Source organism: Muntiacus reevesi, chromosome 6 (genome assembly GCF_963930625.1).
Source record: "Muntiacus reevesi chromosome 6, mMunRee1.1, whole genome shotgun sequence".
Taxonomy (NCBI): Eukaryota; Metazoa; Chordata; class Mammalia; order Artiodactyla; family Cervidae; genus Muntiacus; species Muntiacus reevesi.
Window position 1 is genome coordinate 42,852,350 of NC_089254.1, and position 17,844 is coordinate 42,870,193.

General features: G+C 40.1%; 1 protein-coding gene across 1 annotated transcript in view; it reads right to left on the reverse strand.

Moving 5' to 3' along the window:
• RELN (reelin) overlaps positions 1–16,705 on the reverse strand; it is a 530,384-nt gene extending 513,679 nt beyond the window's left edge. Inside the window, exon 1 of the mRNA XM_065939296.1 lies at positions 16,265–16,705. Coding sequence (XP_065795368.1) covers positions 16,265–16,490 — 226 coding nt within the window. The 5' untranslated portion in view covers positions 16,491–16,705. The remainder of the gene's footprint in view (positions 1–16,264) is intronic.
• Between the last annotated feature and the right edge of the window lie 1,139 nt (positions 16,706–17,844).

Here is a 17,844-nt window from a genome sequence, read left to right on the forward strand (position 1 = left end):
ATAGTTTGATCCCATTTCTGTCTGAATGTACATATCCAGGCAAAACATATGACTGCTTATATAAGCAAGAGATTAGATTTAGAGATACTCTCCTCTCTCACGCTGCAAAGGATTCAGTCCTGAGGACCATCTCAAAGAGGATTTCACTGGTTCACGTAACTTAATTTGCTCAATTTTCCCACTGAGTATTGCCTAGAATTACAGGGCAAAGAGGTGTGGTATTACCTCCCCGAAATGCACCGACAGGACTGGAATGCAGGTGAGGTATAGGAAGATTCCATGTCACAACTGCTGGCAGCAGTCACCTGACTTCTGTTTAGAATAGAGGAGGCAGTCATCCACTATGGATTCCTGAAGTTTACCACCACTAGATTTAGGGAGAAAGAAGGCCATGATGAGCTACAGCATCACTGTCAGACAGAAGCTTACCCCCACAAAAAAAAGATAAAATGAAGTCTGAGAGTAACAGAAGTAGCTTGAGAGCTAAATTAGAAAGAACAAGAAACGTACACACTTTGCATTTCATATGTGGGCACTTCTGGTTTATTAGCATTTTATTTGATAAAAAAGAAGGTAGATACTTCATGCACTGCTAATAATGTATGTAGGCATAAGATAATATATATGTGATACAAGATTGGATAGAAATGCTTTTATTCGCACTCAGAAAAGGTACCATCAGCAAAAGAGTAGTTCCTGATGTCAGCAATTTCTGATCCCATGATCTCACAGTTGACAATATTAGAATCCCAAAAAGAATTCTGTGCAGGAGAGTGAGCTAAATCCTGCTGGAAAAAAGCAAAGGTTCCCCCAAAGGCTTAACGTAAAGGCACCTGACATTTGCACGCCACAACCGTGGTCAGTAACAATAATTCAATACACATAGTATATGGGGCAGCTTTTTCAAAAGCATTTTGAATAGTGGTTAAGACAAACCAGGTAAATGGCAGAATGTTACTGTATCAACAGAGAGTCCTTTGTGATTCTGGGGGATCCACTCGCCCCACAAGAAAAGAAACACAAACAAATGAAATCAATGCACTAACAATGCATAGAGTTATGATAATCCATAATTTAAAATAGGATAGAGAAAATATTTGTGCAAATATTTATCTTGTTTCTGAGTAGGAAAAGACTCCCCAAGCACAAAAGCAATATGAGAGAACAAAAGAAACAAAAACATATTTATTTTTATAAATTTACTAACATAATCTACAAATAAAAATTCATGACAAAAATGAAAATAAAACCACAATGGGCTTGGGTGAAGAGCGATTGGTGGAAAACTGTATTTACCACTGTTATAGTTGCCTTGATAGTTCTGCTTTGTGGACCCTGAATTTTACAATGTATTATGAACTTTGTAACCCGAAGGTTGATGTCATTCTCCCTAATTGGCAGTTGGAGAGTCACGGTGCAATAGATCCCTATGAAGGATGCTCATAATAAGAGTTAAGAGCACCAAGAAGGGGGAATGAAGAAGGAATTCATAGGGCCTGGACTCCATCTCAGGCCTGTCTGTGGTGATTGTGCTGGGCCGCCTCTCCAGTGGACTCTTAACTTTCTGCTTAGTGCCTGTGGGAACGACAATGGAAGGATAAGACCCCCTCCAGACAGGGGGACCTTGAAGATCACATCCAGGTTACTCATCACCTAAGAGAAAACAGACATTAATCACCCCTGCCTCCAGACAGTATGTATCAGAATGTAAGCACAGGCTTATTGGTTATTAACTGGTTGGAATGTAACCACGGGCTTATTGATTTATTAACTGTTGAACACATAACACGTGAATGATGGGGTTATTGTGATTGTATTTACCATTCCTTTGTAAGCATCAAGGGATTGGGGTGGTGGGTTTGGAGACGTACACATGGGGTATAAAATATTTTCACAAATGCTGGTCGGGGTCCTTGGCTAAGAGAAGACTCTGCCTTGGGCCCACTGGTGTAATAAACTGCAATCCACTATCAAAAAAAAAAAAAAAAAACCACAATGGGAGGGGAGAATTGTGCCAAATTTAGAAAGATGTATAAAAATATTCACCATAGTGTTTAAAACACCGAAAACAAAATGAAACTGATAAAAATGTCAAACATTTATAAATTTATAAATTATACTATAGCCATTTAATAAAGTATTATGCCTGTCTTAGAATTACATATATTTTGAAAAATATCAATAAATTGAGCACATAATGCTAAGAGAAAAAAAGATTATAAATCCTAATTTTGTCAATATAGATCTGTTTACTCACAGGAAAAAGAGTGTCAGCAAGTGCATGACAATAGTAATACCTAACATTTTCTGTGCCAGGCACTGTGTTGCTCTTTATATGTACTCTCTCATTAAAGTTTTATAACAAACCCATGAGCCGGGTATTATCATCACTGCTATTTTTCAGAAGGGAAAACTGAGACACAGAGAGGTGAGATCACTTGGCCAAGGCCATAAAACTTGAAAGTGCAAAGTCGAGAATGAACCAGTTCATGTGCCATCCACAACCATAAATTCCTAAGAGCTAAGTTTCCTCTGATTTCAAAGGGTACTTTATAAATTAAAGTACCCACACATATCAGAAACAGAGTTGGGAGAAAGAATCTTCAATCTTATCTATAAGAGGAAGCAATTCTCACTAACAACTCCTGGCAACATTCATGTTGAAATCCGTAATTCATGTTTGGAACCTCTGATGCCCTCAACTTACAAGGTATCAATAAATCAAATGTAATGAAGAGCCAGAATTCTCAGCTGTTGTCCCCTTCATATATTCATCACTCCCCAAATAGAGTTCTCTTCAAAGATGAAATCTTTTGAGAAATCTTTTGTTTCCTTTTTTTGTATGTTTTCTTTAAGGTTCCTACATATCTGTTGAGTACGAAGCCAAGCTATTTTGGTCTCTGTTCTTCCCATTATTTATTTCCCATTCAGATGAAAATTTAAATGCAAACTATCTACCCATTCATCAAAATTGCTTCAAATTTATTTATGGTGCAGCACAGAGGAGCTTCTGGGAATAAGAGTTTCAAGTCTATTATAGTTTCTATTAATAATTGTAGTCACTAATTGCTATGAGAACTTTTTTGGATAAGCTAACATATAGTTAAAGCAAAGCCAATCCAACAGACTACTATAAATAGAGTTGCATAGTCTCAGAAAAGTCATGAGAATGTTGTAAGTTTGGAGGGTGGGAAAGTAGAAACATGGTTTCTACATTTTTTAAACATTGTTATCATGGATTCAAAAGGTCAAATTGTACTCATAAATCCATTTTTTATAAATTTTCTTCTTGATTATTTTGAATATCACTTTCACATAACAATTTTAAACATAATTGAAATTAGGGTTCTCAAGTGCTATTTTTGCTGATTAATTCATTATATCAAAATATTTTACATGCCTGCTGTAAGCTAGGCACTATCCTAGGCACAGGAAACAGAGCAGCAAACAAAACAGACAAAAATCCCTGCCTTGGTGGAACTTAAAGGAACTATTCTGAGGGTCACAGCAAGCAAACAAGGTAAAGAGTAAACTACATAGGTGATGATAACACTGATGAAGTAAAATAAAGTGGTCCACAGGGATATGGAATACTGGGGAGGGGGAGAGACTAAGCTTTAAAGACTATAAAAACAAAAGCAAAGCAAAGTCACTCAGTTGTGTTTGACTCTGCGACCCCATGGGCTGTGGCCTACCAGGCTCCTCTGTCCACGGGATTTTCCAGGCAAGAATACTGGAGTGGGTTGCCATTTCCTTCCCCAGGGGATCTTCCTGACCCAGGAATCGAACCCAGATCTCCCGCATTGCAGGCAGACGCTTTACCCTCTGAGCCACCAGGGAAGGAGAGACTCAGTGAAAAAGGGATGCTTGAAGACACCCCTGAATCAGGAAGGGAGGGGGCATGGGGCTACCTGGGGAACAGCATGCTAGAAAGGGGAACAGACAGTACAAAGGTTCCGAGACAGAACTGAGCCCTTTATGTGTTTGAAGAACATAAAAGAGGCCCGCATAATTTCAGAGGAAGAGTAAGAGGAAAGTTAGTAAGATAGGAGGTCAGAAAAGTTACAATGGGACCAGGTGCTATGGGCCTTCAAGGCCATGCCAAGGATTTTCTCTTTTTCTCAGGAAGAAAGGGAACAACAAAAAGGATGGATAGAATTACAAAAGAGTTTATCTTTCAAATTCAGGCAATACTGTTGGGAAAACAGAGGCAGACCCAGAGCCGTTCTAGGCAACTTGGTGGATTGGGTGGTTGTCCTAGGTGTGGAGCAGAGGGTTGGTTTGAACCGAATCACTCTGGCGGCTGTGTTAAGACTAGAATGAAGATGACAAGCAGTGAAGCAGAAGTGCTCAGCTGCCTGCTGTAATCCAGGTGTGAGGGGCCGGTGGCCATGGCAGATTCTGGGTGTGTATTAACGTAAAGCTAGCTGGACTTGGGACCAGCTGTGGAATGTTAGGGAAAGAACGGTTTGGGCACTGAACAACTATAATGACTCAGTTGGCAATAAAGGAGATGAGGAGACTAGAGGAGAAGCTACTCTGGGGGTGGCTGGGTTAGGGGAAATAAGAGGCTCATTGGTATATTAAGTTTGAGATGCCAGTAGACATCCAAGTGGAGATACTGACTGGGATTTAAGAGAGAGGAATTCAGGAAGCCAGGAAAGAGTCACCAACATACTGGTGGCGCTTAAAGTATCATAATGGATGGCATCCTTGGGGAGATAGGGCAGATGAAAAAGAGAAAAGGAGAAAGGACAGAGCCCTGGGTGCCCCAACACCACAGAGTGAAGGAGGAAAAGAATAAAGGGCAAAAGATGACCGAGACATTTTGACATCTTCCTAGTGAAAAACAGGATAGTTTGTCTATAGCAATGCATGAAGGCAGAGGCATGTATTCATTAATTTACCTTCAATATTCCCTTACAGATCATTGAATCTAAGATTCCTCAGGGACTGAGGTAGAGAGAAAAGTATATACATCTCAGAGAACATGGGTTTCTTGTACAAGGATAGGCAGTCTGTATTGCAGTGTGCAGCTCTGAAAAGAGAATCAGACACTTTTATAAGAACACAAAAGCATGGTAAGTCACTTTTAGGTTGGATCTATATCCATAATAAAAAGATAATTCTGTCCCTCGATGCTTGCCCTCAAAACATCGCTAAAATCTTCACATATAATGAAGAATGCAATAGGACCCCAAAGAACACTGCTTCTCCATATGGCCTGTGTATCAATACTTTCTTTCCCAGAGGTCATTTTACACTTTTTTCTCCCCTTACACATGTATCGTGAATATTGTTGCACTCATCTGCTGTTTCTGCCTGCCTTACACTCATTTCTCCTTCTTTGGTGTAACAGAACCTCTATTTTCCTTCAGAAAGAGATACCCCTCTGATCTTAACATCCATCTCAGTGGGATGGCCATAGCCCAGGTCAGTCAATGAAACTTGTGGTCCCAGGAATTAGAATTCATTGACAACAAGAAAGCAAGGGAGTTGGAGAGGTTTCATCCAAGCTGTGGGGCCAGAAAAGACTGAAAATGGGGGTGAGGGGTGGATAAAGTCTTAAAAAGTCAGAAAATCATGATTCTTACCACCATGATTCCTTTAGCAGTTGACTCCCTGTTCCATGATACTCTATCATCATTTCTAAATCTAATGTCTGGATTTTCCTTCCATTCTAAACCACTTCCTATTAATGAATTCCTTTAGCCCACGTTAGCCAGAACAAGTTTCTGTGGCTGGCAGTCAGGGCACTCGGGCACACCTGCCCTTCCCCAAACTGTACAGCGCTGTGGTAGCTCATAATAAAACATAAATCTTCACGTGGGTCCATGTCACAACATAAGTAAAAGTAAAGGTTTAGAGGCTATTGTAACCAAAACAAAAGCTTAAGAAATCATTTTATTTGGTAATATTTCAATAGCCAACCTAAATTCCAATATAAATCCTTTACTGACAAATACTTTAAGAAGAAACATTCTTTTTATTCACTGGAAGTATCTGTCTTTAATTAACCAGAGTAATGAACTTTGTTTTTTACCAAACTTTGTTTCTATAAGATGACAACCAAGCCTGTACCTCACTCAAAATTTCCTCCTCTTTCATGTTTGCAGAGCCTCCATGTTTTTCATTATATTGTAGAAATACATGGGAACCCCTGGCATAGCTGAGACAGGACAAACTTGTCTAGACATGCAAAAATCACTCAGCAATGTGGGTCAAATCAATTAAGTATTATTTTAACAATTGTGAAGAGCTTGATCTCCAGAGCATTTGCATTTTACTTCAACAGATACAGATAGGTATCCCTTGGGTACTCATTAGTGATACCAATCTTGAATTTTAATTTATTGTAGTTTTCTGTACGTTTAAAATGCTTCACGATTCATTTGGAATTGAAGTGTCTGCCTCTTTGAGAGAAATATTCACAGTTTAATACCTGTATCAGGTCAGGTCACTCAGTAACTAGCCTCTGGGCTTCCTACACCACCCGGGAGGCTCACGGATCTGCCATTAGAGCTACAACTCAGCACAGCTCACTGGTGAATGCTAAACAGAGAGATGATCTGCTCTGTCCTGCCTGAGGAAAGAAATGATCTCTATGTGGACCTTCTCTACACTTTTTGATAATAGCTTTATAAAGCTACTGTCCTTTTGTTAATGTCCAATGAAGCAAATTTTTCTCCCCCAGTGAAAGCATAAGCTTTCCTCCCTTCAGGCCCTCTGTGGGTTTGACACAGGAAGCTCCCAGCCTGAATCTGTCCTCCACCCTCTGATTTAGCTTCCACCAGGGGTCAGTGGCTCTCCATTCAGATCTGAGGAGAAACTTTAGGATAAATTATAATGGTGACAAATCAGGAAACACTGGTATTACTACCATAATTCATGTGTCACCTCACCTGGTTGCCACCAAACCTCCAGTTGACCTCTGCCCTCCTTGGTAGGAGGTGAATTAATTTGGGGACAAGGGCAGGAGACGATGCTTAGCCCTTTTCCTCTTCATTCAAATAAGCTCAACAGAAAGTGATATTTAAAAATCTGATTCACATCTGAAAAATAACCCTACAAAGGCAAGTACAAAGCACCTCCTTATTCCACTGGTGTCTCTGTCACTGCGAGATCACATCTCTGACAAGCAAGGTCAGACACTGCACGGCGCTCTGGACTGTCACCAGGACTTTCACTGTGAAGCCCCTCACTCAACTTCACAGGCTCTACCCACAGACTGGTAACACGTAAAGGAATTTCCTAGAGAAAGAAATATGTTACAAATAGATAACTTCAATGAAAATCTTTTAAAATGTCTTTACATCTAAATTTACAGTTCTCCTCTTGTATTCATGTCCTACTCAAGTTCTAACAGTGAGTCAGAGAAGAAATTCCCTATTTACTTGAAAATCTTCACTAAAATTACATTCATCAAAATGTTAATAAATTTCAGCAAAATTTGCAAATCACTTTCTCATATTTCTATTAATGATGATAGTTTAAAAGCAACAGTATACTAAATGATATCTTTGGTTTGTGCTTTATCTGGAAGGAATATTCCAGTCAAGGAATATTTAGGACTATAAAATCCTGGTCTTGACTGGCGTGGATATAATCTTTCTGGTTTCATTTTGCAGTCTTTATTTTAAATAACAAAATTAGCTTTCACTTTTCCTTATTTTCCCCTCTGTTAAAATGTCTTTTGTTATGTTTTGTTATTATCCCTTTCTTGAAATAATTCTCATTTCTAAAAGTAAATGCATATTAGATAAAAATATGGGTTCTGAAGCAAGACGGACTGAGCACTCTTGGATAACAGTTTTATGATCTTGGGCAAAACACTTATTTTTCTGTGACTGAGTTTTTACATCCAGAAAAGGATAGCAATACCCACCTCATGAGGTTCCTGCAAAAATTACATGAATTAACATACATAAAGCATATAGATCTGTACCTGACACATACTAAGGGCTTCTTTAGGGCTTGCTATTGTTAATGTTACTGTTATTAATTTATTCCTAAGTTCCTGAATTACCTTTCTAAAAATTTTTTGATAGTATCAGTGCCTGGAATGGGAATATGAACCCATCTTTCAAAAAAAACAAAAAAAGGCCTACAACCAACTAATTTCCTTATATTCCTCTATCACAAACACTGGACATGTAACATTTTTTGCAGGATGAGGTTACAGGAAGTGTTTACACGAAAAAAGGAAGTAAGAAAAGATCTGGAACTATGATCATAGGATATTTCAACATTCATAACAAAGGTGGCCTAAACAAAAAGATTACATGTTCCTAAAGGTAAGGCTGAGATGCCTGTTTCCTCTGTCAATATGCAGCAAGCAAGAGAGAAATGACAATATTGGATTTGGTCCTAGAGGCTGAGCCAGACATAACAAACAAGGTTAAGGTTGGGGCAGAGCTCATGTTCACAACCATGTCACACATCTAAGTATTTTAAGTGTCAACAGGATTTACATACGGTGATACTGTATTTTAGAGAGAAAGGACTGACAGGAAATAAAGTTTAAAACAAACTCACTAGCATAAATTATCAGTTATAAGAAACTCCAGAAATTGAAGGTCAAGCCCACGGGTTACCTTTCAAAACATCAGTAAAAAGTTAGCATACAATGCACTCTTTTGCCACCTGCAGAAGTATTAATAGTACATCTTGAAGGAAACTCTGAAAATGTACCATCAAAAGTATCTTACTAAATACCGTGGCTCCATCAATGTGACCAAAAGCAATGCTATGGGAAAACCGGAGCACTTCAGAGCTCAATACAAGAATTGGGACAAATCTAAAAGAGAATGCAAAATGGATCATTTATGTGTTTAGAAGAAATAATTAGAATTACACAGGTGCAAGTAACAAGAACTTGACTGATTTCTCTTATGATACAAGAAGTTCATTAGAGGTATTCCAGGGCTGATACAGCTGTTCAAGGTATAAACTTTGGACTGCATAGAGCATTTTCTAGTAAAGGGATGGTCTCTATCATCACCTCAGTCACCTCAAGTTATTTCCTTCAGTTCCTGCTGAACTCCTTGTCCACCACCACTATCTTGCTCAGTAGTGCCTGGCTCTTTATGACCCCATGGATTGTACCCCACCAGATTCCTCTGTCCATGGAATTTTTCAGGCAAGAATACAGCTGTAGCATGTAGGATCTAGTTTCTGACTATGGATCCAACCAAGGGTTCCCTGCATTGGGAGTGTGGAGTCTTGAGTCACTTGACCAGTACAAAAGTCCCTAACATAGGTTTTAATGAAGAAAGACTGTGGAACTTACCCCAGAGCAACACACCTCCCTTCTTGACTCCCAATCTAGTGTTCATGCCAAGGTCTCTACCCTCTTTATAACCTGTTAAGTGCCAGGTACCCTGAAAGGTGGCATCACTATTTCATAGCTATGCAACTGTTAGGAGTCTTAGCAAAGAGACTAGAAAGTAAAGGGTATCACTTGAGGTGACTGAGGTGATGAGAGAAACAGTCCATCCCTTTATTAGAAAAGTCTTTATGAATTCAAGCATTCAAGACATCAAATCAACCTGCCTTTTAGAGTGAAGCTAATTCAGTGTGTGTTTTCCTAAACTGTACCTCTTCCTCATGGTGTGTGTACATATATATTTATATACACATGTTTCCATGCACAGACTTCTGACTCTGCAGTTTGACTTCATAGCTGACAGTGGGGAAAGTAGCTGACTCAGAATTAAACAGCTACTGGTTTGAAAGTTCTTCTGAGAGATTTTACAGTGTAGGAGGAAGAACCTACTTTCTGATTAGGAATAACTATCCTATGATTTTTAAAAAGGGCAAGTGCATGTCACAGAAAGATGAAGCTATTTTTTTGAGAGAAATACAAGAGCCAACTCATCCACTTTTATTATTATAAATATCCAATAAATAAAATACATGGTAATTACACACTGTATGTATACTAATATTTTTCACGTTACAGAGGAGAGAAAAGAGGTTGAGATAGTGACCGTAAATCTGAAAGGAAGAAAGAGAAAGAATTAAAGGAGCAAAGAAATCAAGTTTTGAAGCAGGAAAGAAGAAGGAAGAGGAGAGGAAAGACAAGGCCCTGTGCTGTGAAGGGAAAGAGCAAAAGAAGAAAGAAAATGAAAAAAAAAAAAAAATAGGAGGAGGAAAACAGGGGACATGGGAGAAAACAGGTGAGATACAGGTGGAAGGAGACAGGAGCAGAGCAGGAAAGGCAGAGAATGAGGATTCTGAGGTGAGCATAGCACTTATTGGTAAACCACCATCACTCCTTCTTCATGTCCCTTGGTATGGGGGCACCAGCATACATCAATAACCAGAGCTATTTGAAACACTCATGAGTTCTCATATAGTTTCAAAGAGTCCTTTAATCAATAAAATTTAATTTGTTTCCCAAAGTTTTATGTTTCTAAGGAAAGCTAAATTAGCACTAAAAGATAACCTGGGTTTTCAATGTTTACTTGGGAACCTCATAATTCCTGTAACTATCTCTTTGTGGCATTCGAAAGCTATCTAATTATATTTTTTGAATAATTAGAGCTGTCTTAAACCACAAATCAACATCTGTACATTTGTAGTGATCCTTCTACACACCCCCAAATCCAGTTACTACACTTAGCTCCTACAGGACATCAAATAAAAAGGAAAAGTATGTGTAGTTTTAGAGAAGCACATGTTAGAAATAATTGGTTAACCCAGAGGCACAGCATTCAACCCTTCAGAAGCTCTGCCTTCAATGAGATGGGCATGGCAGGTGACCACGGCAAAAATTACTCTCTTAAGCTACACAACAGACACCAAAGTGAGATCACCTCACATGGAATTTCCTGAGAGCCAAGAATAATTTTTTTTAAATATACCATTATTGTGTTTGAACAGTCATTAAGAAATCTTTGTATCTGAAAATTCAGTTCCAATTTCTGAAAATGTGTTTTTAATACTTCTTTAAGTTTAATGAGATTGGTCAGCTTTATTACTTTATAAATAACTTTAAAATCAGTGGGATAGGAGAGGGGTGGATTAATCACCCAAGTTATCCTTGAAGCCAAAACATTTAGATAAATGAATTTTCTTTATCATATGTATGTTATGTTATCACCCAATTATAGTTCAAAGCAGTTCTTTGCACATTGAATCTACACATTCTAACCAAAAGCACTGAGTGTAGGGAGGGTTATCCATTTTTTTCTATTTTATATGACATAAAGAATTTTTTAAAAGAAGAAAGAGCTTTATAATTTTGTGTGAATACAAGATTTTTTTAATGCCAGTGTTTAAAAAGTACCAGTAAAAGTACCAGTACTCATTTACGCTTTTCCAGTGTAAAGGCTACCTGAAATATATTTCAAATATACATGCATTAGCGACTATCTGTGAACATTAAAGACACAATAAATAACTGTCAAGGTGTCATCTGAAGTCATTGGAAGAACAAGTATGGCTTAATATGCAACATATCCTAAATAACTAATAATGTAAGACTTCCAGATCATCTATAGAGTTGACCAATTCCAGGCAGGGGAAAAATAAATCAAAGATAAGTTGAATGAAACTAATTTATGGAAAAAAATGTGAAAACATCTATCATTTTTTAAAGGTGAAAAGACAAATTTATTGGAATAAGATGATCCTGTAAAAAATAAATGATTACAATGATACAAATTTTATTCTTTACCATTTTTGATGAAAACAAAAATAATAGTTTAAAATAAAGATTCATAAAAATTAGAGGAAAATATTCTAATTAAATAATTTCTAGTAATGTAGTGCTAAGAACATCTGCCTAAATTAGATGTTCTCAATTATGATTCTAAAGATCTAATTTTTTGAAACTCACACAGGGAATATACATTAAATCAACATTTATATGATTTAAGAAACAATCTGAACCACATCAGTAAAATATATTTGAAATAAGTTGTAGAGCACGAGATGAAATATAAGTAGAGGAAAATGCTTTAAAATGTTCAGTTTTCATAGTTATATACAAGCAGGACACAGATGCAGTTCACTTATAAACTGCATTTGACAAATGATTCTGAGTTTAAATATGCTGATTCCAGAGTCAGAGACATATAAAAAACAAATATCTACTCACCCAGTCGATAACCCAGCTACCTTAGCAATAGCAGATTGCTATTAATTCAAATAATTATTGATTCAAATAATTAGTTCAAATAATTGCTAATTCAAATAATTGCAACATTAATTCAAATCATTGTTATTTAATTAAAATTTTTTAAAAAATCATTCCTTTGATAGAAATTTAATATGGAGTATATTACCAAAAATTGTATCTGACATACATATCATTCTAGTACTTGAAAAGTCATTATACTGTACTGCCTTTGGATGGTGATTTTTTAAATGGCAACCAGTTGATTCCAGAACACATTTAATACAATACCAATATGGTTACAACAAAATACCCTAAATATTTTATCCTGATTTTACCTTTTTTACATAAACATTCTGTTTTAGCAGTTGAAATTGGTTTTCCCACACACTCCACAATATGATTAAATAAACAACAAAATGAAAATGTAGGACGGAAGAACTACCAGTAGTTATACCGATTTTACAAAATACAATCAAATCCCCTTTTACAAAGCATCATGCTTTATTACCTATTCAGTTCTGCTTAAAACAGATTTTTTTCCTCTATCAATATTTTAGAGCATATTTTTCACTGTATTGGAACATTTCCCCCACCTTATGCCACTGTAATAATGGGTATTCTAGTCTTTTTAGAAATTCAGATAAATTGTCTCATGGAAGCTCAGGCACTTTTCACAGACTCATTTACTTAGGCTTTCACAGATATTGTTTTTTTTTTTTTCTCTCTCTTATATCTGACCTTTCCTTTCTGATGACTGCATAAAGCCCATCCTGTGAGTAGGCATTTTCTTATTACAGGATGTCAGGTTTATCCAAGTCTTTCTAGTTCAAAATATACTATCTGTCTGCTCAATAATGCCCAAATTCTTTTAAACAAAAAGGGAAAAACATCTTTCCACAGTTGTAATTAAGACTGTGGGAGAATAAAACATTGACAAGTCACATTCACTACAAATTGGTTGGAAGAGGAGGTTTAAACAAAAGCCTAAGGAGTCGGGGTGAAGAAGAGGGATTATCGGGGGAAAGAAAAGGTGCAGACATCAACTCAATCTTTGCTTGTTTCACAATCCTGACCTGGTCCTTAGGAGAAGGAGCAGTGAACTGCCAGGTGTGGCTGGGGAAGAGAATGGTTACCTGACTGGACTATCTAGGTTTCCATTTCCTATTTTCCCATCATTTGCAATTTTCTACCAAAAAAAAAGAAATTAAGGTATGGGCCTGGAAACAATGCTGTGGAAATTGACCATATTTGGAGATTTGTGCAAAAAAAGGAAATTCTAGGAAAAATTGCTCCGACCCTGAGACTTTTCTAATTCAATATGATATACATACACAGACATATATTGCTAAATATACAACCATAACCTCTTACTGCTGAGTTTCTAAACTCATTATGCAAAGACACCATGGCTCATTGTGACTAACGATGCCCTCTCAAGAAAGTCATAGACAACAGATTTAAAAGATACAAGAAGCTGACAACAGAGGTACCAAGTGATCAAGTGATGAGAATTAGTAGAGCTTCCAAAACTGTAAACAGATGAATACACTATTTAACAATGGGAATATCTGACAATTCTGTTAGATACACGAATTTCAAATTCTTTGTATTATATTTTTGCTGTTTCTTTTTCAAAAGATTTTCAACAAAAATCTTTAAACAAATACGACACATACAGAGACCCGTAATATTGAATGCTGATATTTGCCTCTCCATCTCATATTCTGTCACAGACACAAGTCTCAAAGGGTAGCTGCCACAGCCTGATCTCCAGTCATGTTCTGCACCCCAAAACCATTCCCTGAAACGCTGAGTTCAGTGTAAACCATGGATAAGATAGAGTTTTCCTAACATAACTGTTACATTTTTAAAGATTTAAAAAATTAGAAATAAAGTCTCAAGCTAATATTTTGTATTTCTTAGTTTAAAAAATGATGGCCAAGTAACCTCCTAAGCTAACCACAACAGTATATTAGGTTAAAATTTCTTACCATCAGTTCAATTCTTAAATAGGTGTTACATAATTAATTTTAAACATTAATTTCCCAAAGTCTATAAGAAAAGGAGACACGTATAAGCATCATTTCATTTTTAAACAGTTCTTATACCTGTAGAAAATTTTACAAGGAAAAACTTACTGAAGGCCTATAGCTATAGCCAGTTTCAAAATCTAAATATTTGACAAAACAGGTAATAGGAATTTAAAATCCTACAAAAACCATTCACAAAGTTTAGAATGATTTGATTGTCTTAAACTTACACAATAAAATTTCTTTATCTTTTCTAGTGATGGAAGAGGTAGAAACAGAGACTTTCCCACACAACGTGCAACCTGAAGTGTTACACTGCAATCTTACTCTCTATCATCCATTTCTTTTCAGACTTAGAATGTGATTACGGTCAATCTTAGGCTGACTTACATTTGCTAGTTTCATAGCAAAAGCAAAGGCTATGTCATATTTTGGTATTTTTAAGTTTTCTATGCTAGCACCTTACAAAAGATATGGAAACAGAGGGGGCAGAAATGAGGCTTTGTATTATCACAGGTCTTCTGTCACAACCTGACAACCACATATTTTAGCCCAGCCTTGACTCTCTTACCTACCACTCTCACTTAGAGTTAATACCAGGCAAACACCTTCACTAAGGCTCACACTAAGTGACAGGTTCAATCCATTGGTCTTTGGGTGAGGTCTGAACTGCCATCATATTGGCTGGTTCTTTTCCTTAAAAGATTCTCATGAACTCAGGAAAACATCAGACTGCTCTTGAGAAGAGAGTAAGCACAATAAGTGCTTTAAAAGAGGGGACTAGTTACAGAAAATTAAAATTCCAAAGTCTAAAATTCCACCAAATCAGACTTCTGCTTTACAGACTAGGCTGCCACCATGCCACAAGAAAGCTGTAAAAGCACTATTTTAAATCTCTAGTAAGCATTTAGACTAAATATTTTAAAGAGGATATGAAGGGTTTTTTTAAATAGAAAACTTAAGGTTTCTTATCATTTTTATATCCATGTTTATCTGAAATGCCAGCTGCTCCGTGGATTATCTCCTCCTATGCCAATAACTGTTAGCCCATAAGAGACGGACACTGTAACATGAAATCACTAGCCAACAGTTTCTATTTGGTTGGGTATCAGTATTTTTGCCTTGAGATTCTAATTAATTAGTGCCTAATGCCGCTTAAAAGCGCCATGGAAGTGAAATTATCCAGAAATTCCAGCGGAAATAATAGAAAATAGACAATATCTTATTTTCCCACATACTCCATTTACTAGCTTAAAACATCAAAAATGCACGCACTACACAACATTCTATTGCTTGCAGCTAAATTGTACCTCTTCGATCATGTTTAATTTTGATGAAGGGCTCCATAATGATCCTTTTTCAAAAGGTACCTTTAAATTATAAGGAACTTCCAGTTCCTACCTGGAAATTAAAGCTGTGCAGATTAAAAAGACATAATCATTATTAAACATCACAGAGATCATTCTGGAAAGAAAAGGCACGTTAAAGTAAGAGGAGACTCAGAAAAAAACACACTATTTCCTGACATTTTCAACGCCACTTTAGAATAGAGCGCTGGAAGCAGCCGCTCCCCGTCAGGAGGGCCGTTTACTCTGAAGGAACCGAGAAGGACCCCTGGCTGAGGAGCCGCGGGAAGTTTGCGGCGGGCGGGCGACTGGCGGGGCGGCTGCGGACCCAGGCGCGTCAATCTGTCATCAGCGGGTCCGCAAAGCCGAGCGCCACTCGGCTGCCCTGCAGGGGGAAAGAGAGCAGGGACAAAGGTCTGGAATCCAAGGACTCGGGTTAAGGAAACAAGAGGCGCGAATTCATTCAAGTGTCAGCTGTCAGAACCACGAGTGAGGAGGACCGAATTTTCTGGCCTTTCCCTGCCCAGAACCAGCTCCTCTCGGGGAGACGCGTGAGGGGAGAGTGTGGAGTCGGGGTGGGGGGCGACCGGTGAATAAATTCTAACTCGCAACTCTCTCCCCCACTAAGTTTGTTTTCTCTCCCTCCTCCGAGCGCAAAGCTGAGGTAAGGGTTGTCACGGTTCAGGTTTAAATGGCCCCTGGGAAGAAGGAAAGCGGTACAAAGCTGCGCTGGCCGGTGAGAGCGGAGATGCTGAGGTACCTACCATGGTATTCTTGTCCCGGAACGTAGTAGGTGGGGTGGCCCGCAATGTGCAGGGAAATGAGCACCTCGCCCTGCTCCCCATCTCCTTCCAGCTCCCCGTGGTGAGTGCACAGGAAAAAGAATGGCGAAAAGCGGGGGTAATAGCCCACCGCCGCGCGCGCCCTCAGTGTCGCCCCCAGCAACAGCGCCAGGAGGAAAGTCCACGGGGCCCAGGAACTGCGCTCCATGCCGCCGCCGCGCGCCCCGAGCGCCGGTCTCTCATTCAGTTTTGGAGGCGCCGGGACCGAGTAGCCGCTTGGAGAGAATGCGAGAAGGCGGCGGACTCGGTCGAGCGGGCGCGGGCGCCGAGCCCCGCCGGGAAGTTCCGCGGGAGACCGCTGCTCCCAAAGTTTCTTTGGCCCGCGGGAGCGCGGGGCCGGGCTGCGGGCGCCGGGAGCGGAACGGTCGCTGCCTCGGTGCGCCGCCGCCGCCGCCTCTGCGCGACGCCCCTCGGCCAGGCCTGGGAAAGCTCCCGCCCCCCTCCACACCTTCTTAAAGCCCCGGGCGCCGAATCCCCCCCGCCGCTGCCACACGTGTCCCGGCCGCTCCCCCGCCCCCGCGCGGCGCACGGCGCGCGCCCGCCTGGCCCCCGCCCACTCGGGCTCGCTCGCCGCACCTCGCGCTGCGCTGGGCGCACGCCTCTCGGGAGTCCCCGCGCAGAAGCCCAGTTCGCGTTCTAAAGGCCCGCCGGGCGGGGTCGGGGGCCACGGAGTCCACGAATCTGCCCCCGAGGGACTTAAACGCCTCAGAGAGAGAGACGCTCCCGCCCAGATGTCTTGAGGAGCAAAAGGACTGGACGGTCTCCTTTTGGCCCTCAGATTTCCCTCTTTTTTTTTTTTTTTTTTTTTTTTTCTGAGAGGAGGCGCGGAGGAGGAGAAGGGCGGTGGGGACCTGTGCTGGCGCCGGCTTCTTTGTCTGCGCGGGCTGCGCCTCGCGCCCCTCGGGGCTCGCCCACCTCCGAGCCTGGGCGGCCCGCATTGGTTCTGGGGATCTGCCCGCGACCCCAAACCGCGAGGGGCCCCTGCACTTCTTTCAGACCTAGGCCTTGCGTCCCTCCCGCTGACCCCCGCCCCGCTCCTCGCCGCAGCGACCGAGCCTCGTCTGTAGCTGGATTTAAAATGAGATTAAGCGAAAGTAGAATTGGCAGCCTCGAGTGGTGCCTGGAAATGGTGATTTGTGATGCTCGGGTGTGGGGAATTGTGTGGAGGGAAGGGCTTGCGGAGCTGAGCCCCGACAGGCGCTCTTCTCTGGACTGTTCTGTTATTCATTGCTGCTGGGTTCTTCAGGCGGAGATGGTTGTAATTTTTTAAATCGGTGTTTATTTCCTTTAAATGTCAGCTACGACCAATGTCCCTGAGACGGGGCGAGGGGAGGGGGAAATGTTCTGGGGAGATGCTGGCAGCGGTGATTGAAGCGGGTGGTAATGAGCTGCTGCACAGGAGGCTGCGGGGAAGAGAAATAAAAAGCACGTTTTTAACCGAGGACGGCTGGCAGGATCCCTGCGGCATCCAGAGCCAGGTTGCCAGGTTTTAATGCCTCTCT